The sequence below is a fragment of the Vespula pensylvanica genome, chromosome 5, assembly GCF_014466175.1.
Source record: "Vespula pensylvanica isolate Volc-1 chromosome 5, ASM1446617v1, whole genome shotgun sequence".
Lineage (NCBI taxonomy): Eukaryota > Metazoa > Arthropoda > Insecta > Hymenoptera > Vespidae > Vespula > Vespula pensylvanica.
Window position 1 is genome coordinate 1108103 of NC_057689.1, and position 23565 is coordinate 1131667.

At 26.8% G+C, this 23565-nt stretch overlaps 7 protein-coding genes and 2 long non-coding RNA genes across 16 annotated transcripts; 4 read left to right on the forward strand and 5 right to left on the reverse strand.

The window, feature by feature from the left end:
• Positions 1-2: 2 nt before the first annotated feature.
• Positions 3-2382, forward strand: LOC122629041 (coiled-coil domain-containing protein 174). The gene has a single exon (XM_043812019.1). The coding sequence runs from the start codon at positions 383-385 to the stop codon at positions 1943-1945; it is 1563 nt and encodes a 520-aa protein (XP_043667954.1). The 5' UTR covers positions 3-382; the 3' UTR covers positions 1946-2382.
• LOC122629051 (non-structural maintenance of chromosomes element 1 homolog) lies at positions 2032-3410 on the reverse strand. The gene is made up of 6 exons (XM_043812037.1): positions 3132-3410; positions 2890-3031; positions 2635-2830; positions 2455-2568; positions 2262-2382; positions 2032-2177 (listed from the first exon to the last, which is right to left on the reverse strand). Exons 1-6 carry the CDS (start codon positions 3226-3228, stop codon positions 2170-2172), a joined length of 678 nt encoding a protein of 225 aa, XP_043667972.1. The 5' UTR covers positions 3229-3410; the 3' UTR covers positions 2032-2169.
• Positions 3411-3590: 180 nt separating this feature from the next.
• LOC122629040 (HIRA-interacting protein 3-like) lies at positions 3591-7168 on the forward strand. Of its 4 annotated transcripts, none has more exons than XM_043812016.1 (5): positions 3591-3698; positions 4189-4608; positions 5120-5926; positions 6025-6277; positions 6412-7168. In XM_043812016.1, exons 2-5 carry the CDS (start codon positions 4204-4206, stop codon positions 6546-6548), a joined length of 1602 nt encoding a protein of 533 aa, XP_043667951.1. In that variant the 5' UTR covers positions 3591-3698; positions 4189-4203; the 3' UTR covers positions 6549-7168. The 4 variants fall into 4 exon arrangements, with proteins under 4 accessions (XP_043667951.1, XP_043667949.1, XP_043667950.1 ...); XM_043812014.1 differs by having other exon boundaries at positions 3591-3694; XM_043812015.1 differs by having other exon boundaries at positions 3598-3751.
• A 324-nt stretch (positions 7169-7492) lies between these two features.
• LOC122629367 lies at positions 7493-10830 on the reverse strand. 2 transcript variants are annotated; one of them, XM_043812740.1, is made up of 6 exons: positions 10563-10830; positions 10083-10284; positions 9691-9983; positions 9386-9611; positions 8016-9298; positions 7493-7949 (listed from the first exon to the last, which is right to left on the reverse strand). In XM_043812740.1, the coding sequence occupies exons 1-6, from the start codon at positions 10620-10622 to the stop codon at positions 7599-7601; spliced, it is 2415 nt and encodes an 804-aa protein (XP_043668675.1). In that variant the 5' UTR covers positions 10623-10830; the 3' UTR covers positions 7493-7598. The 2 variants fall into 2 exon arrangements, with proteins under 2 accessions (XP_043668675.1, XP_043668676.1); XM_043812741.1 differs by lacking the exon at positions 10083-10284.
• Positions 10831-10932: 102 nt separating this feature from the next.
• LOC122629371 lies at positions 10933-13290 on the forward strand. The gene is made up of 3 exons (XR_006327249.1): positions 10933-11132; positions 11326-11424; positions 12795-13290. It is a non-coding gene; the product is annotated as an uncharacterized LOC122629371 (long non-coding RNA).
• LOC122629370 lies at positions 11294-12675 on the reverse strand. The gene is made up of 4 exons (XM_043812745.1): positions 12336-12675; positions 11981-12216; positions 11646-11843; positions 11294-11552 (listed from the first exon to the last, which is right to left on the reverse strand). Exons 2-4 carry the CDS (start codon positions 12214-12216, stop codon positions 11543-11545), a joined length of 444 nt encoding a protein of 147 aa, XP_043668680.1. The 5' UTR covers positions 12336-12675; the 3' UTR covers positions 11294-11542.
• LOC122629368 (keratin-associated protein 19-2-like) lies at positions 13289-15254 on the reverse strand. Of its 3 annotated transcripts, XM_043812744.1 has the most exons (5): positions 14908-15254; positions 14247-14503; positions 13983-14155; positions 13884-13946; positions 13289-13810 (listed from the first exon to the last, which is right to left on the reverse strand). In XM_043812744.1, exons 2-4 carry the CDS (start codon positions 14501-14503, stop codon positions 13897-13899), a joined length of 480 nt encoding a protein of 159 aa, XP_043668679.1. In that variant the 5' UTR covers positions 14908-15254; the 3' UTR covers positions 13289-13810; positions 13884-13896. The 3 variants fall into 3 exon arrangements, with proteins under 3 accessions (XP_043668679.1, XP_043668677.1, XP_043668678.1); XM_043812742.1 differs by having other exon boundaries at positions 13884-14155; positions 14908-15248; XM_043812743.1 differs by having other exon boundaries at positions 13884-14155; positions 14829-14909.
• Positions 15255-16136: 882 nt separating this feature from the next.
• On the forward strand, positions 16137-17893 carry LOC122629670. Its single transcript, XR_006327323.1, has 3 exons — positions 16137-17119; positions 17266-17691; positions 17786-17893. It is a non-coding gene; the product is annotated as an uncharacterized LOC122629670 (long non-coding RNA).
• Positions 17894-18020: 127 nt separating this feature from the next.
• LOC122629667 (dolichyl-diphosphooligosaccharide--protein glycosyltransferase subunit 2) lies at positions 18021-23208 on the reverse strand. Of its 2 annotated transcripts, XR_006327322.1 has the most exons (12): positions 22745-23207; positions 22198-22406; positions 21860-21991; positions 21473-21633; positions 21158-21297; positions 20656-21031; positions 20267-20446; positions 19974-20193; positions 19682-19894; positions 19248-19419; positions 18734-18961; positions 18021-18665 (listed from the first exon to the last, which is right to left on the reverse strand). XR_006327322.1 is itself a non-coding variant. In XM_043813363.1 (11 exons), the coding sequence occupies exons 1-11, from the start codon at positions 22752-22754 to the stop codon at positions 18816-18818; spliced, it is 1959 nt and encodes a 652-aa protein (XP_043669298.1). In that variant the 5' UTR covers positions 22755-23208; the 3' UTR covers positions 18021-18815. The 2 variants fall into 2 exon arrangements, 1 of the variants encoding a protein (XP_043669298.1); XM_043813363.1 differs by having other exon boundaries at positions 18021-18961; positions 22745-23208.
• Between the last annotated feature and the right edge of the window lie 357 nt (positions 23209-23565).

A 23565-nucleotide genomic window follows, 5' to 3' on the forward strand; every position in this document is an offset into this window, starting at 1 on the left:
AAGTAACATTTCGAATATTTACTTTTATATTATACTGTGAATATATGTAGTATTTTTTTATATATTTATATTAGAAAATCTGTAAACAAATGAGAGCTAAATTTTTTGTGCACATGGTGCTGAATGATGCTCGATATAAATAATCGATTGTTAGTCCTTCAACGCCACCAAGTGACGAAACGTGCGAACTTACTATATAAGTGTCCCTTCCATCATAAAAGATATCCAACTTACGAAGATTTAACCTAAAACCTAACGAGGACTTTATTATATATTAATGTTTACATAATTCAAAAGAAAATAAAAACATCTGTATAAATTATATTAATAATGATATGAGGAATCTCGTTTCAATTGAAACTAGTTAAAGAGATATTTAAAGATGAACGTAGCAAAAAAAATAAACGTTAATTTTTCATCCTTGGTGGGTTTAAAAGCAGAACTTTTACGGAAACAAACGGAAGTAAAAGAAGCTAAGGCACATATCGAAACTACTCAAACCACAAAACTTAAACGTAAAATCAAGCAAGTGAAAAATGATCATAAAAATTCTACTAAAGAATTAACTGATGTAGAAGATATAAATGCTCACAAAAAATCTAAGCTAGTTTTAGAAGCTAAAGCTAGATTGTATACAAAGTTAAAAAAATCTAAGAATAGTAATGAAAATTTTCTAGTTGATTTTACAAATAAATCAGATGAATCTGAAGAAGAAATCCTAAAAGAAGATGATTATGATGATATGTTTGTGGATCCTGATGATAGCTGGGTTGAGTATGAAGATTGTTTTGGCCGTACCAGAAAATGTTTAGCTAAAGATCTACCACTAATGCGTGAAAAAGATGAATTATTAAAACAAGAAATTACAAAGAAACATATGCAGCAGAATGAGTCTAATACCGAAGAGACACAACAAATAAAAGAACCTGAAATAGATATTATGAGAAGAAAATGGGAGGAACAAACACAAAAACTAGCAGACAAAGCAGATATACATTATCAAGATATTTTATTTGATGAAGCTCGTGCACATGGTGTTGGATATTATGCTTTTTCACAAGATGAAGAAGAAAGAGCCAAACAACAAGAAAATTTAACTAACTTAAGAAAGGATACAGAACAAAAACAAAAACATATAAAAGAACTAAAAGATTTGAAAGAGAAGATGGAACAAAATAGATTAAAAGCAGCAAGAATTAGGCAAAGAATTAGAGCAGGTTTACCTGCTGAACCAGAAGAAAACTTACAAGATGATCCTACGAATACTACTGACATTTCCAATGATATAAATACTACAAACAATATTTCTTTAGTACAAGAAAATAAAATATCTAGAGATGATCCGCATAAACAAGATATTAACATAGATAATGAGAAAAGAAAAGAAGAAAAAATAAAAGTATTAGAAGAGGTCCTAGAAAATCAAAGAGTTTGGCGAGAAATGTCTCAAGAGGAATGGGTATATAAATGTAGAAAAGAAAGAAATTTAGAATTTGCACCTGCTTACAATGATAAAATTTTAAACTCAAATTTTGTAAAAGCTACACAACCTAATGATACTGTAGTATCTGATCAAGTCTCAAATCAAACTAATTCTTTGATATTTTCTAATATTCCATCTAGCAATCAAAATATCTCAATGGATAACTCAAGTGATTCTATAAATGTGTCAAAGCAAATGTGTTCTAATAGCAATGATCAACAAAATGATTCATTGACAGAACAATTTTTTGACACAAATACAAATGTTCCTTTAATTACATATCCGCAAATGTATTATAGAGGAAATGATACTGCAGCAAAAACTTTAAAATATAATAGTAATCCTAAGAATCAGCCTAGTCAAAGTATTAATAATGTATTCAATAAAACTATAAATGAGGAAAAAATAGCAGCCGGTCTTAGATATCTGAGAGAAAAATATGAACAAAGTCAAAACCATTGATTTAATATTTGCATTACTTAGAACATTGTATATATTAAAATTATGTAAATGTATTTTTATGAAATTATGTAATAGGAAAATAATAAGTAAATTGTAATTTTAATAATAGAATATTTTTTTATCATACTTATCTTATAATATATGTTAATTTTGTGTATTTACTTAATAATATATTTTCTTATATACTTTCTTTTGTTAAAATTTTTTATGGTCACTGTTCTTCCTTATTCACCTAATGTAAAATTAATCCCAAAAAAATATTAGAAATTAAAGAGTTATACATTTTTGTATTAATGTAAATCCAATAAATATATACCTATGACATCTACTTCTATACAACTTTTACAAGTAGCGCATTGTAGAGGATGCATAACTTCTGCATATTTCTTTAAACAAATAATATGCATCATAGCTTCACAATGAGTACATCTTTGACCCTGTAAAAGAAAGTAATATTTATTTGTATAAATATATAGTAAATTGCACAAGAACTATTCTGTATATCTTACAAAAAAGATGACTTCCTTGCATAAATTGCAGGTGTGGAGAGAATTGTCATAAGTTGCTTTAAAATAAGGCATTAATTCGGCTATACTGCGTACTCCAATATAATATTGACCATTCTAAAAGATATAATTTTATATGTAAACATAGTTTGGCGTGTAATTTATAAATAATTAAATGATTACTTTTAGTAAGAGCCACTTTTTGTCAACAATATAATCCAAAAACTCTGTTGCATCAATTTTTGACAATTTTGTGTCTAGAGATGTACATAAATTAAGACATATTGTACTAGATACACAACCATTAGTTGCTGTTATTATTTCAGAAAATATTTTTCTTAATAGTTCTAATTTAGCTTTAGAAAACTGTATCTGAAAACTACAAAATAAAAAATAAGTAAGTAAACAATAATTCTCATCGTTAACATTTTGTCTTACCTACTTATATCTTGAAGAATTGTACTTGTAATTGCCCAATATGTATCACCCGTTATTTCACAGGTTACAGTTTTTATCATCATGTTTAATGATTGTAATTTTGCATTAATTTCATAAATTATATTTTTTACTTGTTTATTATCTAAAAAATATACAATTATATAGTATATATATTTATTGTTATAGAATACATTAATAATTTTTTATAATAATTATATTATTTTGTTAAATATATTATTTACCAAATAATGTAATGATTAATTCTTTACTATCCTCATGATGTAAGATACCCTCTTGCATGATAGCTTGCAAAAATATTTTATGAGATTCAGTATACATTTTTAGATTACTAATAAAAAATTTAATTTATAAATTATTCACATGAAATTATTCAGAGATAATATCATCGATACTATGTACAATTGTTTATAAATTTTTGTTATACAATAACATATCTTGCATATATTTACGAAATTATTTTTACAATTTTCGTAAATATATAAGATAATAAAAGATACGAGAATATAAAATTAAATTTTTTAATTTCTTTTAGGATTTTTTAATAGCAAAGAAATTATTATAAAACATAAAAGTATTTAATAAAAAGGTAAGAGTTTTAACTATACGCATCCTACACAATTTACACACATTGTGTGTTTGTGTGTATGTATGTATGTATGTATGCATGTATACGAAAAGGCGGGATCAGCGAGGTCGCCATAGTGAAATAAATAGAAGAAGAAAAGGCGGGATAAAAGAATGCGTTGTAGATCTTTTACCGCGAATACATAAATCATTTGTGATTGCAAGTACGCATGTTATGTGAAATTATATAAAAACAAATAATAATCATTGATTTAAGGTAATTATTTTTAATTGTTAAGATATATGCAAAATGATTACTGGTCGGCATGTTAGGTTAAGAATATTCTATAAAACGCAATTTATTTTTTTTTATTCAGTGAATATTTAACAGTTTTTTTTTATTTCATAATAATTTTATATATATATCTTCTTTATTATACACTTTTAAGTGCAACTAATCTATATGTGTATATATTGTTAATTGATAGTTATTCATAGTTTAAAAACTCTCTGTCATCAAATTATTAAGATTTATGTTTTTACTTTATGTTGTATAATGTTATTTGTGTTGTTTTATATTGATGATGCTTGATTCTATGTTACAAAAATATATGATTTGCTTATCTATAAAGTAATGAAAAAAATGTCTAAAGAACAAATATATATTAAGTCAAATTTCATTATAAATAATATAATCATAGTGTTTCATTTCAGATTATATAATTAACTATGGTTGAATCAGATCATAGCAATGAGAGTAAAGAGGTAGGGGATGAAATGTCTCCTTCAGAAGTACCTAATGAATCAATAAAAACAACAGGCAAAAGACAACGTACGGTATCGTCTGAAGAAGAAAAATTACCTACTAAGAAGTCTCGTAATTCTGTAGACAAAGAGTTACCAGCTTCAAATGGATCAACATCAAATAATACCAATGATGATACAAAAGAAGAAATGGAACAAGATACAAATTCAACAAATAATCAGAAAAGTATATCTTCACCTACAAATAAACCTCATAAAAAGTCAAATAAAGGAGAACAAGAAAATAAGGAAAGCAGTTCACCACACAGAACTAATAGTACAAATGAAACGGATGATGAAAATATGCATAATGCATCCGATGATTCTTCTGTAAGAAAGAAATATAACATTATATTTTATTGTATACGTTTAGTTTGTTTAAAAAAATATAATAGTATGAACTTGTATAATTTAAGAGTATAATATTATTTATTTATCTTTTGTGCAAAGTAAATAAGAATAATTGTACAATATGTTTATATCAGGTATTCTCAAACTTTTCTGGTGGCAGAATTTTCTGAAGATCGCGGGACCTCTATATTTTTTTTAACAAACAGATTCTTCTTTCCTGGTTGGACAGACAATGATTCGTCCTGTTTGGTACAAAAAACAAAAATCTAACGAACGTGACGTCCTCGAATTATGCACATTGTCTCAAACATATATAATATAAAATTTGGCCGTCACAATAATTCAGCCATCAGATAGTTACGCGGAACCCATGAATTTTTTTGATGAAATTCCAAGGTTCCACGAAATACATTTCGAAATCGCTGATCTATATCATAATTTTATATTTTGTTAAATATTGATATTTTTTTTCTTTTTTCATATAATTCAGGAAATTACTGAAACACCTAAAAAATCTGTTGCAAATGAAAATACTGAAACTTCATTGAAACATAAGGAAGATAGTGATAATGAATCATCTAAAGAAAATATCAATTTAAATGCTACAGTGTCATCTACCAAAGACACAGAGGTAGTAGATGGATTGGAACTTTCTGTAGAATGTGCAAGTGATAAGGAAGAATCTAGTTCTGAAAGTGAAAAAGAGGACAATCATAAACCAAGAACAAAAACAATTATTGTAAAAGCAAAGCCAAATGAATCTGAACTTGATGTTAGTTCATCTGAAGTAGAAGAATCGAACGAACAAAATTTGAAGGACACTTTACATACAAAGAAAAATCTTAAACAAGGAAAACAAAAAAGTCTTAAAACATCTTCTAATGCAAAGAAGGCTTCTGGTTCGGAAGATAGTTCAGACAATAATATTCAAGATGAAGAATATAAACCACAAAATAAGAAAAAAATTAAAAAGAGTTCAAATAAGAAAAATACCAAATCCTTATCTGACTCTAAAAGAGGTCGTGGCGTAGGAAAAGTTAATTCAAAAAAAGGCCAAGATAAAAATTTAGTTAATGACAGCGAAGATGAAGATAATAATGATGATGATAAAGGTAATGACATTGAAAAGAATGATAACAAAGATATTGCTGATAGAGTAACCAAATCAGTTGATGACAATAAAGATGAACAAAAGCACAATTCATCGACTAATGAAACATCCAATAGTGAAAGTGAAAGTAATAATGATGATCCGGATCAAACGAAGGATGGTAAAAAGAAGAAACGTAGTTCTAATGTTAGTTCAATTAAATAATTAATGAAATGTTTAACATTGTTGCAATTATTGTACATTTATTGCATAATATAGTGTTCTAATGTAGTACATTATTTTAGAGACCTGAAGATGATAAGAGGATACAATCATTAAAAAAGTATATAAGAGCAGCTGGTATAACTGTGAAATCATATCATGAACTATGGGGTGGATGCAAAACTAATGCTGCAAGAGTACGACGATTAAAATCATTGTTGGAAAAACATGGAGTTAATGGAAGACCAACTTTAGAGAAGTGTAAAAAAGTGAAAGAACATAATGAAAGATTAAAAGAAGTATCTGAATTGGATAAGAGCAATATTATATCAGAAGGTTATTTCACTTTGCAATTTGTATTACATTTAAGTTTTTTTTTTTTTTTACTTAAATTACGTACATTTGTTAAAATGATAATTTGACACATACACAGAGAGATTTTTTTTGATGTTACATATTTTTTTTTACAGGACGCATCACACGTTCTCGTAGAGGTATGGATACTAATAAAAACTCTTTAGTCTCACCAGAAACTCCATCACGATATCGCGAAGCTCGCAACACGTACAAAAGAATTCAAACTGTTATTGATAGTGACTCTGAGTAACATATAAGTAAAATTTATTTATATAAATTGTTCATATAAAATATTTTTTATCAGAATTTCTAAAATTGAATTTTATGCACAAATCTGTTATTATTTCGCCTATGTGTAAATTATATCTTATATCTATTTCTAAAAATAATTATTCTACGTTAATGAAAAGTAATAATCGTATTACAAACAAAAAATGTATTTTTGGCATTTTTCTAATAAGATAAAAAATATTTTTATGAAATTTATTTGACATGTAAAAACAGAGATCTTCTCAATGCAGGTTCATATTGTATGCTTTGAAAGTTATGTAATATTTTATAGCAGCGTTTCCCAAAGTTCTCGTAAAATGCTCTTACGAGTTACGAGAATATTGCAGTAACAGTCATATTTTATAACACAATAATTACAGTCTACAGGTTCTTAAAAATTGTATATTATAAACATATGACCGTACGGCAAAAGATTGAGAAACACTGCTCTACAGATTATATCATTTGTTTATTGTAATGAAAAATATCAATGTTACAATTATACTTTAATCTCTAGTATATTGATCATATTTCTAATCTTTAAAAAATTTAAGATATATAAAAATATAATATGAAATTAAATCACTATACTTTCGAAAATGTTATTTTGACTTTTTTACTGTTTTTGGCGATTTATCTAATTAAGAAATAGAATTTTAAAAAGAGGAAGTATAAAACAAATCTTTCAATTATTTTTATTAATAAGTTACTCGATGATTTTAGAATAGTTACTCAATAAAAATAATTAATTATTAATAAAATTTATATGTAAAATAAAGGACTATATAAATAAAATGCATACTCCTGTATGCACTTATTATGAATTTTATATAAATGCATTATTAATGAATCCTATTATTTATGAAATATATAGTTATAGATATTATTGTATTATTATTAAAAATGCTTATATTAATATGGCATAATGATAAATAAAACTGATTTGCAATATTATCAAATAGAAGAAATATAAATTTGATTGTATTTTGATAATATCGAATTATATCAAATCATATGTAATATTTTTCAATTAATTAGAAAATTTGGAAATGCAATCTTTACTACAAAATAGTTTATCTTCTTTGACTGCCATTCTACTATTTAGTAAATTCTTTTTACACATATAACAACAAAAACACATTTCGATTGCATGAAAATTTAAATTTTTTATAGCAACACCTTGTTGATCAGCTGCAATCACTGCATTACACGCATTGCAAGTTTTTGCATATGTATTCTGATAACAAGGAAGGCACAAAGGATGATCATTTTCAGATATATACTGTTGACCAGCTAATGGAATGTCACAATCCCAGCAGCAAAAGTGTTTTACATGATAATTATGGCCTTCAGCAACAGTATATTCTCGTACAAAAATTAACTGTGAAGGAAACACATATTATAATATATATCAAATCATATAATAATTCTTATATAATTTACTTACTTCGTCACAAGCGAAACATCTTGGAATCCCTAATAGAGCTGCTAAATCTCTACCACAATACAATTGATTCTTGTAATAAAAATATACAAGATCGACAAGTAATTCATTGCATGCAGAACAAACAAAGCATCCTGGATGCCATAATATATTCTTAGCTTTATCTACAGTTACAACTACATCACCAACATTAATTTCTTTTCGACATTTCTCGCAATTTTGTGGTTTTGAAGATTCAATAGTTAAACCTTTCACAGCTCCATTAACAGAATCTATATCTGGTTGGTTTTCTGTGGACTGATTTATTTTGCAATTCGGCTCGAATGGGAATATTTGATTTTGTAAATTCTCAGAATAAGAAATAGCCGATTGCACATTTTTGATACCACTTAATTTACCCTTTATGCAATTTGTATTATCAATATCCGATGGTAATGTAGATGATTCAGATTTTTTAGGTTCTTCTTTATGATCAATATTATATTTATCCTGTGCATTTATAGATGACATTGGTTTGTTTTCAAACGAATCTGCATTACTTATAACGTTATGCGTTTGTGGTGAGTATGAAATAGTATTAGATGGTTTATTTCTTGGATGTATAGAACTTGTTTTATCTTGAATAAAAGTTGGTGCAATATTATTGGCACAAGTAGATTGAACCACTTCCGATACAGGTTTAGATACACGTTTTTCTGCTGTTATGGGTTTAATCCCATGTGGATCATTTTTTGTCATATCTATTACGTTACTTTTAGGCATAGATCCAATTGGTGAAAGATTTTTTTGTGAGTCCATAATGGCTGCTTTGTCCACTCCTTTATTATGTGCGAAATTCCGTGTATGATTAACTTGTGAATTATCTTGCATACTGTACTTGCTATTCAGTTTATCCCGTATAAACATTAATTCTTTTTTATCTAAAGTGCTACTAACAATATCATGTACGTTTATTGCACTAGGTGGAAGTAATGCATTTGCTAAAATATTATCTGCAACTTCGAGGAGATTCATTTCTGGATGTTTATCAAATATCTCTGTATTGGGTGGTTCTACCTGAAGATCAACATTGCTTTTATGAGGCACAGTATTCTGTTCTACATGTCTAAGTTTTTTATCATGATTTGTTGTTGGCAAAGAACATGGATTAATTTCTGTGTGTTTACAATGAAGAGGTTCACAAAATTCATGCTGACAAATTACGGGTAATTCTGAATTTGCATCATAAGTAGATACAGAAGAATTAACTAATTTATGAAACGAGGCTGGCTTTGAACATTTATTATCTGCAAAAGTATGGTAAATTCATGATAAAATATGGAACAATATTTATATTTGTATAATTGATAAAAATAATATAATATTTTTATTACCTAAAACGTTTCTTTCATTATCCTTTGTTTCCATGTTAACTTTTGCATCTGGTCTATTTTCAAAAGGAACTTTTAAATATGGAATATTTTTTGTAAAGCTGCTAGGTGTTCGAAGTTGTGGTATGGTTACAGATATCTGTGATTTATGTTGCGAATTGAAACGTTGCATATCCGTAGCATTAATTGGTGTCATTAATGATCGATCAAATGGACGTGCACCTAACATCTTTTATAAAAAAAAGGATATATAAATCTAGTAAAGATATTATATATACCTACAAAGTTTTAGAAAAAAAGTAACATACCTTCATTACTTTGCCCTGTCCTACATATTTTTTCAAATTTTCAACATAATTTTCCAATTCTTTTTTCTCTACTTCACTAAGTTCATCACACGCTTTATGATCAATATCATGTAACGGCAATTGTTTTTGTAGCAACTGTTTTCTTAATATTGCACCAGTGGATCCAGAAATTGGTAATTTTTCTACCGGTAAAGCATTCATATAATCTGTAGCAAGTTCCTTAGTTGTATCTGGTGGTATCCAGTCAAATACAGTTTCACTGTTATTTTGTTTTTTATTGGATATAACCAATACTGAAATATATAATTATGTTTTAGTATAAAATATTTTTATATACAATTTCATTTGTGATATTCATAATAAAAAGAAATATATGATGATAAAGTATTTACACATAGGTTTTCTTTTTGATTTTCCAGATGGACCAAATAATAAATCGAACTGAGGGAAATCATCATTGACAACGTCATGATCATCTCTGCTACATTTACAAATTTTACAAGTCTTTCGCCAAAAATGTAAATCTAAACCAGGACACAAAGCGTTACATATCATGCATGGTGCTCCTGCTCCGGCTTCATGCGCTAAATGGGGCTAATTAACAGAAAAGAAAGAAAGGAAAAAAAAAAAAAAGATAAATAAAATCAACCAAAAAATAAAATAAAATACATATTAAAATATTTTGCTAATATAATTAATAATAAGAAAAAAAAGTTATATGTATATATAACTTATAAACAATTGTATGCCTACATTACATGTATAAAATAAATCGATAAAGCCAGTCAATGAATTTGTTAAATAAAATATTTATTTATGTACTATGAAATTTGTCTATGTAAAAAATGATATGTGAAAAATGTAAATAGAACCTTTTTTTTTCGATTTTCCAATTCCAAAAGCCACTGAGGACGATCACCTGTTTGTTCCATGTCCTTTTGTTTAAAAACTAAAAAATTCTTAATTAATAATTATAATCACTTTATAACAATGAAAAAAAATAATGAAGATAATAAATAATGTAAATGCTATAAATATGTTTTAATCTTGAACACTTTTTTATGACAATTATAAAATTTTATGCAATAACTTCTATATCAAAGATAAGAATTTTTGACAGCGATCTTGTATGACGCATAGATACCTATATATATAGTAATACATTCATTATAAGACTTTGCGCAGGGAACTCTGCGCATCCCCACAAATATATTCTATACTGCCGTTTAACCAGTGTATGTATCATGTAGAGATTGCTGCATACACTTGGATTTCAGCTATATTAATTTATATAAAATATGAAAACCTTTAAAAACCATAATCAATATGATGATATTCATTTTATAATTCACAATTATAATAAATAGTTTCTATTTTCCCGCGTAAAATTACAAAAATCATGGCTACCATGATGTGATCAATCATTGGCTATTAATTTTTCGGTAATAATGTATAATTTTTACATTCTATTTTTTAAGGAGCACAATATTACATTAATAAAAATTACATTAATAGACGATTGATATTATTATTATTACTATTATTATATTGATATTGGTATAGAGAATTTTTAATATATTGTAAAAAAAATATAAGAAAAATGTTTTATTATAAAAACAATATTTTATTTAACAGATACAGTTTTTTTGGTTATAAACAGGAGCATGCTTAAAGATCGTTGTTGATTTTTCTATGATTTTTAATTGTCATGTCAACTGAGAAGTAAATTTCAAGGTATGTAGAATAATAGAATTTTTTCTTTTAAATTTAAATCCATTGAATAATCCATATGCTAGCCCCCAGAACGATATTTATGATTTATGCATTTGCTTGTAAAAATGTCAAATATTTTTTACCAAGATCTAAAAAAGAAAAAAAAAAGAAAAAAAAACAATATATACGGAATATCACTATAAATTTGTTAATTCTATATTCGTAAAAAAATAATTAACTACCCGTAATGAGGTGAAGGGTCAGGTTGCGACCAGGATGGTTCGTAATCTAAATGAGCTGCTTTGTAAACTGGCGCGGGTTTTTCGATAATTCTTGAAATATAAACAGGTTTCTCAACATATTCCACATATTTAACAGCTGGGGGTGATGACACATATATACGATGAACTTCAGGGGCACTATGGTATCCAAGTTTGTAGCTGGAAAAAGAAAAATTTAAAGAAAAAATAGAATTAAAAAAATAAATAAATAAAATAAAAAAAAAAAAACAAAAAAAGAAAAGAAAATTTAGACAAAATCATGATAAGCCACAACAAATGATTATAGATATCTATACCCTTTAGCAACACCGACACCAAATCCTAAAAGTCCAGCGCCTAATATCTTTTTCTTTAAGAAAAGTGTCCTCTTTGTTCTTGTATGTACTTCAGCTCCATTATTCAATTCGTCTGTTGTATCGAGTGTTTTAAATGTATCTGCATGATGATCGTATTGATTATCACCTTCCGTAGCTATGCATAATGCTACACAACTGCATATAGCTACGACGAGGAAGATAGTATAATGTTGCATCTACGATATCAAAAAGACGATATAATGTGGAATTTTTTTTTTTTTTTTTTTTAATAAATTTTCCAAGAGGAAAAGATACGTGATTTTTCTGATTACTAAATCACGTATCATTTACTTACCTTTAGTTTTGGTACTGTACACTTCTGAATAAGAAAAAGTACTGTGACTTACAGCGAGCGGATGCGTGATTTTATAGTCAACCTACCTCCTGGTTAGCAAAGACACAAATATATTGTGAAGTCTGGACACGAACGATCGTTTCGTTGGGCATTTATTCGGTGTTTTTGACTTTCTGTCTTTATATCGATTTTCTTATAGATTGTTACGATTAATTAATATACAAAAACATATGAAAAATAATCTCATCTAATTAAGAGGATATTGTAGTATTTAATTAAAAAATTATAAATCCAACTTTGGATTTTAGATTGAAGAACTCAAGATACATTCTGCTCATTTTTTTATATATATCTCATTCTCTCTTTACTATGTACATATATATATATATATATATAAAATAGGATATTAATAAAATTATATAAAAAAAAAAAAAATTATTTTTTTTTTCTTTTTTATAGGTCCTTGTTCGACTTTCATATGTGGGCTACTGTTCCAACCCATTAGTGAAATTTCCGTATGAGCTTACGAAATCTGAGTGGACATCAGACACTTTCTATGTCGGTCATCGTTTTCGTTTTCACAAAGTGTACTCGCACACATCAGTAAGTAAGTTGACGTATTTGCTATCTCATCGATGTGCTATCACTTTCTTGTCTCGCACCCTCGATTAGTCGACTTCTTTATCCGCATTGCTCACTACAACAACTACATATATAATAGCGCGAGTGTACAATCGAATATGGTTCAATGAAGGTTCATTTGGATTCAGATCTTGTAATTGAACATATACACAACGTGCGATCGAACGTGCTTGGTATCTTTTTTCTTTCTTTCTTTCTTTTTTTTTTTTCTTCATTTTTTTCTTTCTACAACTAAATTCACGATTAGATAATGCAAATAAAATTGTATGCATCACGTAAGAAGGAAGTATAGCAGAGAATAAAAATCAACGCAAATTTTGTCTGTCTTCGTATTAATTTGAATTTGAATTTAAATTTATGAACATTTCATTTTCACTTTCGATTATTTATATCTACTTCCTTACCGAGAAAAGAACATGGGTATCGAAATCAGTACATAAAATTAACGTCACGTAATATTAGCGAAGACATTGCTTCGATTACAGCACTACTATATGCTGTAATCGATGATATCAATATCATGTTAGCATCTATTGTATCTAAACCATTAACTTTTATTCGAATGATCGCGATTTTTTTCTATTTTATTATTATTATTTTATTTTATTTTATTTTTTTTTATAAAATATTATCAATGATAAATGAGCCGGTGATTGTGAAAATAGTTTAATTATAAGTGAACAATTTCATACGCGCATTTTTGTTAATATATTATTTTTTAAACTTTTAAATAATATAAAAGAATTATTTTTCTCAAGAATATCGGATTCAGACATATTTCGCAAGAATGCTGTTTTCAAACAAATCTCTCAAGAACACTTTTGTACTGCATTCTGTAAAATAAATATGTGTATGTAAATAATGTGAAAAATAATGAAAAAAACGGATATATATATTCACACATACACAGTATATAAAATTATCGCCAATAAGAGCCGTGATAAGTCGAATGCCCATGTCCATATCCACCTCCATGACCGTAACCACCTCCATAACCGTAGCCACCTCCATGACCGTAACCACCTCCATAACCGTAGCCACCTCCATGACCGTAGCCACCTCCATAACCATAGCCACCTCCATAACCATATCCACCTCCATGACCATATCCCCCTCCAAAACCATAGCCACCTCCGTAAGCATATCCCCCATGACCACCGCTGTAACCACTTCCCAAACTAAAAAAGATTATTCAATAAATTGTTAATAATAATCCTAACGATTTGTGAAAAACATAATTAATATTCATCTAAAATATCATATACTTACTATTTAGCTTTGTACAAGCCAGCACCAATCAATGCTTTTGCTCCAAGGGCAGCACCTCCAATAAGAAGGGCTTTTTTAGCAAGAAGAGCACCACCACCTCCAATTAGGGCAGTTTTTCCTAAAAGTAAACTTCTCTTCTCTCTTACCTTACTTTCATTGTTGGGATTCAATGATGAATTTAATAAATTTTGAGTGACGTCGGCTGCATAAGTCACCGTCAGAAGTGTAATTAATGCCAATACGTAATGGAACTTCATCTATCAAGAAAATAAAAGTTCTTGAATATTCTCTCTCTCTCTCTTTCTCTTATATATATTTTTTAATGTAACAATATTTTATGATATTATATATTTATATCGTACGAGTTTGTATATAATATTATAAAATAATGTAATACATAGAATGTATACGATGAAACGTCCGAGTTTTGTTATATATATATATATATATATATATATATATATATATATATATAAAGAAATCAAGGCGTTTCATTGTAGATACTATGTATTATTATATAATATTATATTATTTATTTATTTTTTTATTTTTAAAATATAATGATATCGAAATAAAAATCACAATTAGATATGATGGATCACAGTGTTCTTTTACGAATCTTCTTAGATCGTGTCTTGATCTTAACTAATAACTAACGTACCCTTTCTTAGCTTGAGTCTCGAAAGACTTTTTATAGCATAAGATCGCGGAAGATGTCCCTACCATCAAGAGATCTTTACTAGTCACTAAAATGTTTAATTTCTTTCTACCAATGGTTTCCTTTCACAGATACTACCCACGTTATGTACATACGTATATATGTACATATATTCGTGTTCTCGTAGAAAATACAAATTTATCTTTCATTCTCATCTTTCCGGTTTTCTTCATCTCGACTTACCTTCGTAAGAATGACATTGAACTTTGCAAACAATTTTTATTTGAAAAACGATGAATTCCTAGTAATTTAACGCAATCGTTCTAATTGCTTACGGACCTTCGAATTCCAAATTTTAACATATACTTCTTTCTGATTTCATTTTTTATCAGTAAATTAATAACGAGTCAGGGATTATAAAAAAGTATCTTAAACAATTTTTCTTTGGAAATGTATTTTTATATTTGTTGATCTGAATTATTCCGAAATTATATTTCTGATGTAATGACAAACAGAACAAATAAATACATTTACTCTTGACAAAAATAGTTCTTTTATGTAATTGAAAATTTTTTTTAGAAATATCGCGTGAAAGAACAATGTGTTTTTTTAATATTTCAATTGATAGACCACTTTCATAATCACTGGCTCAAATGTAAATAATTCTATTTTGATTTTTGGTGATAATAAGATATCTTTCTTTCTTTCCTTTTTTTTTTTTTTTTTTTTTTTTTTTTTTTTTTGTAATAATTAATATTCAAAGAGGTCGTTTTACTCTAAACGATTGTGAAAGATCAAACATTCATATTCAAATGACATCGCAAATACACATTATATATATATCTATATACAACTTCTTGAATATCATTAATACTTTTCTTCGTTTTTTTAATTTATAATTGTAATAAAATTCCACTGATTTAGGATTAGGAAATAACTTACTATAGTTAAAAAAAAAAAAAAAAAAAAGAAACAAATGTATATAATAAATTCATTGAATGAAACTATCGTGTAACCTCTTCTAGCTAAACGAGTTTTACAACGTCATTAAAAATCATTGGAATTCCCAAGCAAAACTTGTAAGGAGTAGGAATATTATTAACATAGTACATTTCATTGATGATTTTATTCAAATTGCTTGAGGCTACACGTTTGATTTTATAATAATTCTTTTTTTAAAGGGGATATACCTATTCATTTTAATACACCTGCATATATTAATTGAATGAGAGGATATTAACAACGTAAGAGAAATATATGACTATAAAAGGAATTAAAAAAATTTAACGTAACGAAAAAAAAGCATTCTTATTAAGCATTTAATTTTTATCATTTAATATTAAAAAACTTGATTTAATTTCGATATGAATTTGTTCGATGTTACACATCTCTTCATTTTAATTTACAATTATAATGAAGATAATTATAAAACATTTTTTTATTATCATAGATATTATATTTTTTTATTATTCTATATTATTATTATGTGAAACATACATACACACACATTGCATTATACGTTGATATATTACTGTAATACATAATATATATGTTATAATAGTAAAACGATAATAATTGCTTATAAAAGGAATATGCCGCCAAAAGAACAGAAGAAAGTTCGATGGACAAAAGCATTAAGAAAAGAAGAAAAACTAAAAAAGGCATTAGAACGGCAATTAATGTTAAAGAAAGAACGTTTACTTCGCGAAATCAAAATGGGCGTTCTAAATACTCAAAAATATCGTCAATCATGGCGAGAATTAATGATGCGTGCAAAAATGCCTATTATCAAAGAAGATATTGAGACTACTTGGCATACATTCGATCGGATCGTTGATAATAAAGATCATAGGTATTCTCTTATGAATCACGATGAGGACTATAATTAACAGAAGAGATTAAAACGAATATTTTATTCGATGTAGTATTCAAGTTTTAATCAATTCTCTTGACGAAGCTAATGAACAATATGAAAGATCCAAAAGTGGTCACAACGAAATGATCCATCGTTTATTTAACATATATAAAATGAAAACTAAAGCTATTTCAACGACTTACCAATCAAAAATTAATGAAATCCTAAACGAAGTTAATATTGATATCATTGGGTTCAGACAAAAAGGAAATGAAGATTTATCCCAGTTGCAATCTATTATTTCTATTATGCAAGACAATTTGGATAATTCGCTTAATAACACAAAGAGCAAAACAATGAGTAAGTCTAAAAATATTAATAAATATGTCAAACGTGTAAAAATAGATGTTGATCTTTATTGATTTTGATGATGAAGTATCTATTAATTATGTTCAAAATTATATTGATTTTTATCGATATCATTTAACTTAACTAATTTTTTAAAGGCAAAATCGATTCTTTTGTTGAGGACAAAATTAATGTGCGAAGATTGGCGTTAGTTGTGAAAGAGAATGAAATGAATGAATTTTCAGCGGATCTACAAAAAACTATTGCTACATATCATAAAAGTATAATATATTTTACATCATTTCTTCGTATATTGAGATGTTATATATCATGTAAATAGGACATTTTAGATACAAAAAATCGACGAAAGTTATACGATGTTGTAAAAGAAAAGGATGAAAAAAATCAACAGATCATAACTAAGCAATATGTACGTATTGCTGTTCTATCTGAAACAATATCGAAATTTCGCGAGAAAATGGCAACTCATAAAGCTAACGTTAACAAGCAGTTTAAAGAAATTATGGAAGAACAAAATTTTTTCTATACTTCATATTGGATTATGAAAAATCGCTTCGTTTCAGGTAAATATTCGTCCATGCAATATGAAATAATTTTATACGTTTATAAAGATTTGTTATAATGTAATTTGTATTCTCAATATCTCAATCTTTACAGAACAGAAACAAGATAGAGTTCAATTAACTATAACAGCAACTGAATATAAATTGACAAAAAATTACTTAGAACGACTCGTTAAGAAAACAGAAAATTTACTAAGACTTCTTTTAATTTGTAACAAATATGAAACTATAAATGAAAATATATATTCTTATACTCATTATAAAGAATTAAGTCCTAGAAAAATATTTAGTACGTTCGAGTTGAAAGGAAGTGCGGAGGTAAGATATAATTTTGAATTCACATAATAAATTTAATCTTTTTCTCTCTTTTCGACACATTTTTATGAAACGTGTATCACTCATAAATGTGTTGTACAAAATACAGATTATACATAACTTTCAAGATTTAACTAATTTTTGGCGTCGAATCGGTATAGTACAAGTGGCCATTGAAGAGCTAAAATTGGAGAAAGAAAATCTACGAAAAGAAATTAATGAATTACAAAAAATTATTCAATATTATTTATCGCGTGAAGCAAGAGCAAATTGAATTTCATAGTATATATACGCTTATGATGAAAAAATAATAAATTATTTTCAATTATTTTGAAAGATATCGTGACAAATAATCATTTATTGATTTCAAAATACTATAATATAGAAAATGTAAATAAAATTCTTGAATTTATTATCGCATGTTTTTGTTTGTTTATTACATTAAATGCGATATAAACATGTATATCTAAATTGTAATTTCATTTATTAAGTCTTTATGTACAAATGAATACGTAGAAAAATTATAACATTCTAAAATAAAGTACTTGAGAATTACCGTATTACATATTTAAATAGTTTATTAAATTATATAATAAAATGATATTCAACAAATATATCACTTGCATCGACATCGAAACAGCGATAACGTTACTTTCGACCTATAAAAATAAATGTTAGTTTAGTAACGTATATTTCAATGTACACATACTTCTTTTTTATAACGTACTTGTTTACAACTTTCATTATTATAAAATAAATTTATAATAATAATGTATCACTTGCGCGCATAAGGAACCTCCGTTTATAATTCAGTGCGATAATTTATGTTTGTGAGCAATATTCGACAACAATTTGTTACCAGCAAGGAATGTAACTACGCCAAGTCCCAAAAGATAACGCAACGTCACAAACATGTTTAATTTTAACCAGAAGATTCCGAACAGTAAAAAGATACCTTTAAATGAAAAACATATATATTAAACAGTTATACAAAACAATTTTTATATTCATATAATTCTTAAAAAAAAAAAAAAATAGATTGTTGAGAATATCGGGCTACAAATATAGCTGAAAATGTACTATACTTGTGAAAAATTCACTTTTTCTTTCTGCTCAATTGAAAACAATTCAATATAAAATATATTGCCTGTCAAGCATTGAGCATAATATCAAGATTATTATTAAATCTTAATAGTTACGAAATTACATTCAACAGTTGGCAATAAAAAATCTAAATTTACCTCCCAATCCAAGATGAAATGTAATAGCACTAATAGACAAGGGGAAATTAGATATATTGACACCGAGTTTTGCCCACAAAATGATTAATAAAAAGGCAGGTGCTAAGCATAGACCGGTAAATAAATTAGATACAAAAGCTGGTGGCCTCTTCTCCGGTTCTCGGAACATATGCTATAAATTTCAAAAAATTAATTGTCATATTTTATGTATATATGTACATAAAATGTATATACATATTTATATATGATATATATAAATTTGTCATTCAAAGTTTATAACATAAATCCAAATAATGAAGTAATTTGGAAATGTAAATAAAATTACTTTGATGTCATTTATTCTGCCAATGTTATAGAAGTGATATAAATAATTAGAATATTCTATCACCAACGAGCACTGGCTTTTATATATTCTATTGATTGCTGACAATTACCTTTATTTCTGGTTTTGTTGTATATATATTTGCTTTTTGTTTGAAAAAAGCATTTTTTTCATTTGATTCAGTAGCAACGGCATCAGGGAATTTCAAATTTACTGTAGCAATGGTCCACTCAAAAGAATTACTTAATATAGCATCACCAATAACTAACTCAATGTTATAATCACCGCTGCGATATCCGAAGTTTATTGCTGCCACTGCTAATGGCTAAAATATAATCGATAAATAAATCATCTCATCGAAATTTTTAAAATACAATTATAAATATTATCTATAGTGATATTACCATATCAAATTTATAAACATGAGCATTATCTGGTTCGGCTACAAACGTTATTTCATTGTCATTATAAGTATTAGTAACAAAGGCAGGTGACAAACGAATAAATGCTTGGTGAACGCGCATTGGTTTTTTGTTAGCTGAATCTTTCAACAAAAATCTTATAACTAATTTTTGTTGAGAATCTGCCTCTATCTTATGATTTAATTTTTCAGGATATGTAACTCTATAATATATGAAAAATTTTATTTATAATAAAATTTTGATAATCTTTATTACTTTTTAATATTTTTTAATACCTTGCTAATTTTGGTTGTGTAGTTTGATCAGCATCTCCTGTTCCTATTTCTAAATAATCAACGATTACTTCAGAAAGAACTTTAATTTTAATAGTATTAGTAACAGATGCTGCTGATACTGATATTTTATAAAATCCACGATCTGGTTTAGCTTTCATAAAATCCATTGTAAATAACGTCCTATTAAGCGATAGAAAATTATTAAACAAACTAAATAAATTGTAAGAAAAAAAATTGTTTGTTGAAATTCTAAGCCTTTCTTATATTGAAAAAAGGTTTAAGGGGTCATTCAACAATTAATATACCCCAAGGTATAGCTGACATCAATCTAATACTATTGAATCAGTAAAGTATTGGGGATCAATAAATCCCAATCTTAATTAACTTACTTGTCTGCTGTTGAAGATTGTAATGTTTCTTTATTGATAATAACAGTATCATCTTCTACTTTTGTAGCAGAATTTGCAATTACTTTAGGTACTGTTGGCAATGGTTTACCAAAAATATCACAAACTTTAATGGTAACAAGTGGTTGTTTGCTTGAAACAATAACTCCTTCTTCAGGTAGTGTAATACAAACTAATGTTTCATATTTGTTTACTGCTAATGTATTTAATGCTGAAAGAAGGCTTACAACTCCTTTGGGAGTTTGGACAGATCGTCTTGACAAAAGATAATTTGTTAACTTAACAATTTGTGGAAATGTCAAAGGTGGTCTTTTCTTTAATGAACTACTAAGCTTGAAAATACCATTTACAAGAAAGCCTAAAAATAATTTCTAATTTAAAACAATCATATTAATTTCATATATAAAATATCACAAGCATATTAATTTTTTTATCAAATATTAGCTAAACATAAATAACATAAGATTCTTTACTTATAACTTACTTGTTATAGATAATCCACCTTCAAATTGCAAAAACTGTCCATTCACTTCATCTGCTTGAATGATAGCATCTTCGATACGATCAAAAGCAAATGTACCCACAGTACCAAGATCAGAAGCAATGTGGAAGGTATATCCAAGACTAAATTATAAAATACTCTGTTTCATACTTGGATATATGTATAACAAAAGTATAGAATAACTATGTTACACAATCATTATAATAAATATATAAGATTTTTTCTAGTCCATATCTTATGTCAATATTAACAATTAAAACAATTAAATCAAAAAATTTATTAATTAACTTAACTTACTTCCACAAACTGTCATCTTTTCTAAGAGCTACTTGTAATGTTTTAGCTAATTTTTCGGATTTTTCGGTAGTTAATTTTTGTGATAATAGTGTTAAAGTATTTATAGCAAAATATAATTCAGCAAATGTTGATGTATCTTTTTCAATAGTATTCATCAAAACCTATATGAAAGAATCTTACAATTAATATGTATTACACATATAATTTTATAATTTATACAAAAAAAATATAATGTTTCAGTAAAAAAAATTTTCTTCACTGTTCTTACAGTAGAACGAAAGTTATAAAGCATCATTAAATATTATATTTTTTAATTATTAATTTTACTTTTAAACAATAAATATTATTATTGGTAACATAATTTTAATTATATAGTAATGAAAATACCTTTGTAATTGCAGGTATTGGTAAACCTTGACATGTATCGATAATTTTCCACATTGATACAATATAAAAAGCCGTTTCAGGTATAACATTGTTACCATCTCCAATAGATTTTGATAGATAATTACAAATTTTCTGTAATTTGTATTTAGAATTATTAATTGATAAATATGAGATATATAATTTAACTTTTTATATCTGATATTAATATCAGGAAGACTAATCAAAAAATCAATGTATTTCAATATTTGCATATTTCATCATATATTAATATATCTATAAATATCTTATATTAAAAGTAATTAAATAAATTCAATGATTTATTAATTAAAAGTACCTACTTCTTTATTAGGTATAGTTTCTTGAAGAAGTTTATATCCATATACACTATAATAAGTTGAAGTGAGATCTTGTAGATTTAAACCAGGGTCAATGACATTTTTCAAACGTATTTTATCATTTTCTGATAAGTAAGAAATGACTGACGGTACAGTTTCTGTTACCGTACAGGTAGCAGATAGAATTGATATCATCAAGAAAAATAATATAGCTATAAATACAGAACAAAAGTGTAAATTAGTTTTGCTACTCTACTGTTATTTTACTAATAATTAATTGCACAAAGTAAAGTAAAAATATGTAAAAAGAAATACGCAAAAATATACAAGAATAGCGAAAATATAAATTAAATGAAATTATCTTTCGGTAAAGACATATACAATCTGCACAATAAGACTCTAAAATACTTTTAGAAACACATTGTATAATTATATATATATGTATACATCGATTACAATTTAAAATGACAGATAAAAAATAAATCTACACGGATATATTCTTATTTAAAAACAATTTTTAACTTTTTCTTATTAATAAAATGTTACTCACCCGCCATCATGGCAGTATATATTGTACAGTGCGCAGGCACACCGGCCACGCTGGCTCACGACCTCTACTTCTCCGAGTTTCCAAAGGAAATGGCTCTTTCCGGCTCGCACACGTGTCTCCGCTAGACTCGATACTTTGTTATATAGAGGGCGCTCATAAAAGCTTTCTGATTGGTTAATCGAATTAGAAACAAACACAGCCATTGGTACAATATTATCGATATTAAGCGCAAGTGCGATATTTCGAGATAACCAATCAACTTCACGAACCAACCAGCAATCAATTAATAAACTCAAAATGACTTCGAGTTGTACATCTAATTTCATTGGTCAACTTACTTCCTACTCATTCGTAGGTTCGCACTGTTGTGATAATCACACTTGAATAAGGCATCTCGTTTATTTATTATTTATTAGAAAAATCAGATATATTACGAAGAATAAATTTCTTTAAGGACATATAACGCATCATTACTCTTATTTTTTCTTATTACTTTTATTATATATATCACATAAAAATATAAATCTGAAATATGTATATGTAAGGTACATTACATCGTAATGTAAAAATATATTAAATTTGTATGTAAATATTCGTGATTATATTCAACGTTAATATCGTCTGGTAAATTCATCAAATATCTCCCATTCTTCTTTGAGATAGAGATCATCTCCTAGAATTCTAAAATTATTTAATGATTATATATTATTATATTACAATTAATTGCTATCACAGATACACAATACTGCTCGTAAAAATTTCATACTTCTCTGTTAATTAATCAGAAAAATTTTATAATATTTGTATTGTTGTTAAATAGC

What these genes read in the sequence shown, in the direction of transcription:
- LOC122629041 (XM_043812019.1), top strand. Translation starts at nt 383, where the DNA reads ATGAACGTAGCAAAAAAAATAAACGTTAATTTTTCATCCTTGGTGGGT.
- LOC122629051 (XM_043812037.1), bottom strand. Translation starts at nt 3,228, where the DNA reads ATGTATACTGAATCTCATAAAATATTTTTGCAAGCTATCATGCAAGAG. An exon ending in ATTAATCATTACATTATTTG is followed by an intron (nt 3,032 to 3,131) that starts GTAAATAATATA and finishes TATATTTTTTAG; the next exon opens with ATAATAAACAAGTAAAAAAT. An exon ending in AAAAGTGGCTCTTACTAAAA is followed by an intron (nt 2,569 to 2,634) that starts GTAATCATTTAA and finishes TATATCTTTTAG; the next exon opens with AATGGTCAATATTATATTGG.
- LOC122629040 (XM_043812016.1), top strand. Translation starts at nt 4,204, where the DNA reads ATGGTTGAATCAGATCATAGCAATGAGAGTAAAGAGGTAGGGGATGAA. An exon ending in AGAAGAAACGTAGTTCTAAT is followed by an intron (nt 5,927 to 6,024) that starts GTTAGTTCAATT and finishes ACATTATTTTAG; the next exon opens with AGACCTGAAGATGATAAGAG. An exon ending in GAGCAATATTATATCAGAAG is followed by an intron (nt 6,278 to 6,411) that starts GTTATTTCACTT and finishes TTTTTTTTACAG; the next exon opens with GACGCATCACACGTTCTCGT.
- LOC122629367 (XM_043812740.1), bottom strand. Translation starts at nt 10,622, where the DNA reads ATGGAACAAACAGGTGATCGTCCTCAGTGGCTTTTGGAATTGGAAAAT. An exon ending in TAATGAAAGAAACGTTTTAG is followed by an intron (nt 9,299 to 9,385) that starts GTAATAAAAATA and finishes ATACTTTTGCAG; the next exon opens with ATAATAAATGTTCAAAGCCA. An exon ending in GATGTTTCGCTTGTGACGAA is followed by an intron (nt 7,950 to 8,015) that starts GTAAGTAAATTA and finishes TTTCCTTCACAG; the next exon opens with TTAATTTTTGTACGAGAATA.
- LOC122629370 (XM_043812745.1), bottom strand. Translation starts at nt 12,216, where the DNA reads ATGCAACATTATACTATCTTCCTCGTCGTAGCTATATGCAGTTGTGTA. An exon ending in GGTGTCGGTGTTGCTAAAGG is followed by an intron (nt 11,844 to 11,980) that starts GTATAGATATCT and finishes TTCTTTTTCCAG; the next exon opens with CTACAAACTTGGATACCATA.
- LOC122629368 (XM_043812742.1), bottom strand. Translation starts at nt 14,503, where the DNA reads ATGAAGTTCCATTACGTATTGGCATTAATTACACTTCTGACGGTGACT. An exon ending in GGCTTGTACAAAGCTAAATA is followed by an intron (nt 14,156 to 14,246) that starts GTAAGTATATGA and finishes AATCTTTTTTAG; the next exon opens with TTTGGGAAGTGGTTACAGCG.
- LOC122629667 (XM_043813363.1), bottom strand. An exon ending in ACACAACCAAAATTAGCAAG is followed by an intron (nt 20,194 to 20,266) that starts GTATTAAAAAAT and finishes CATATATTATAG; the next exon opens with AGTTACATATCCTGAAAAAT. An exon ending in CAACAAAACCAGAAATAAAG is followed by an intron (nt 19,420 to 19,681) that starts GTAATTGTCAGC and finishes TGAAATTTATAG; the next exon opens with CATATGTTCCGAGAACCGGA.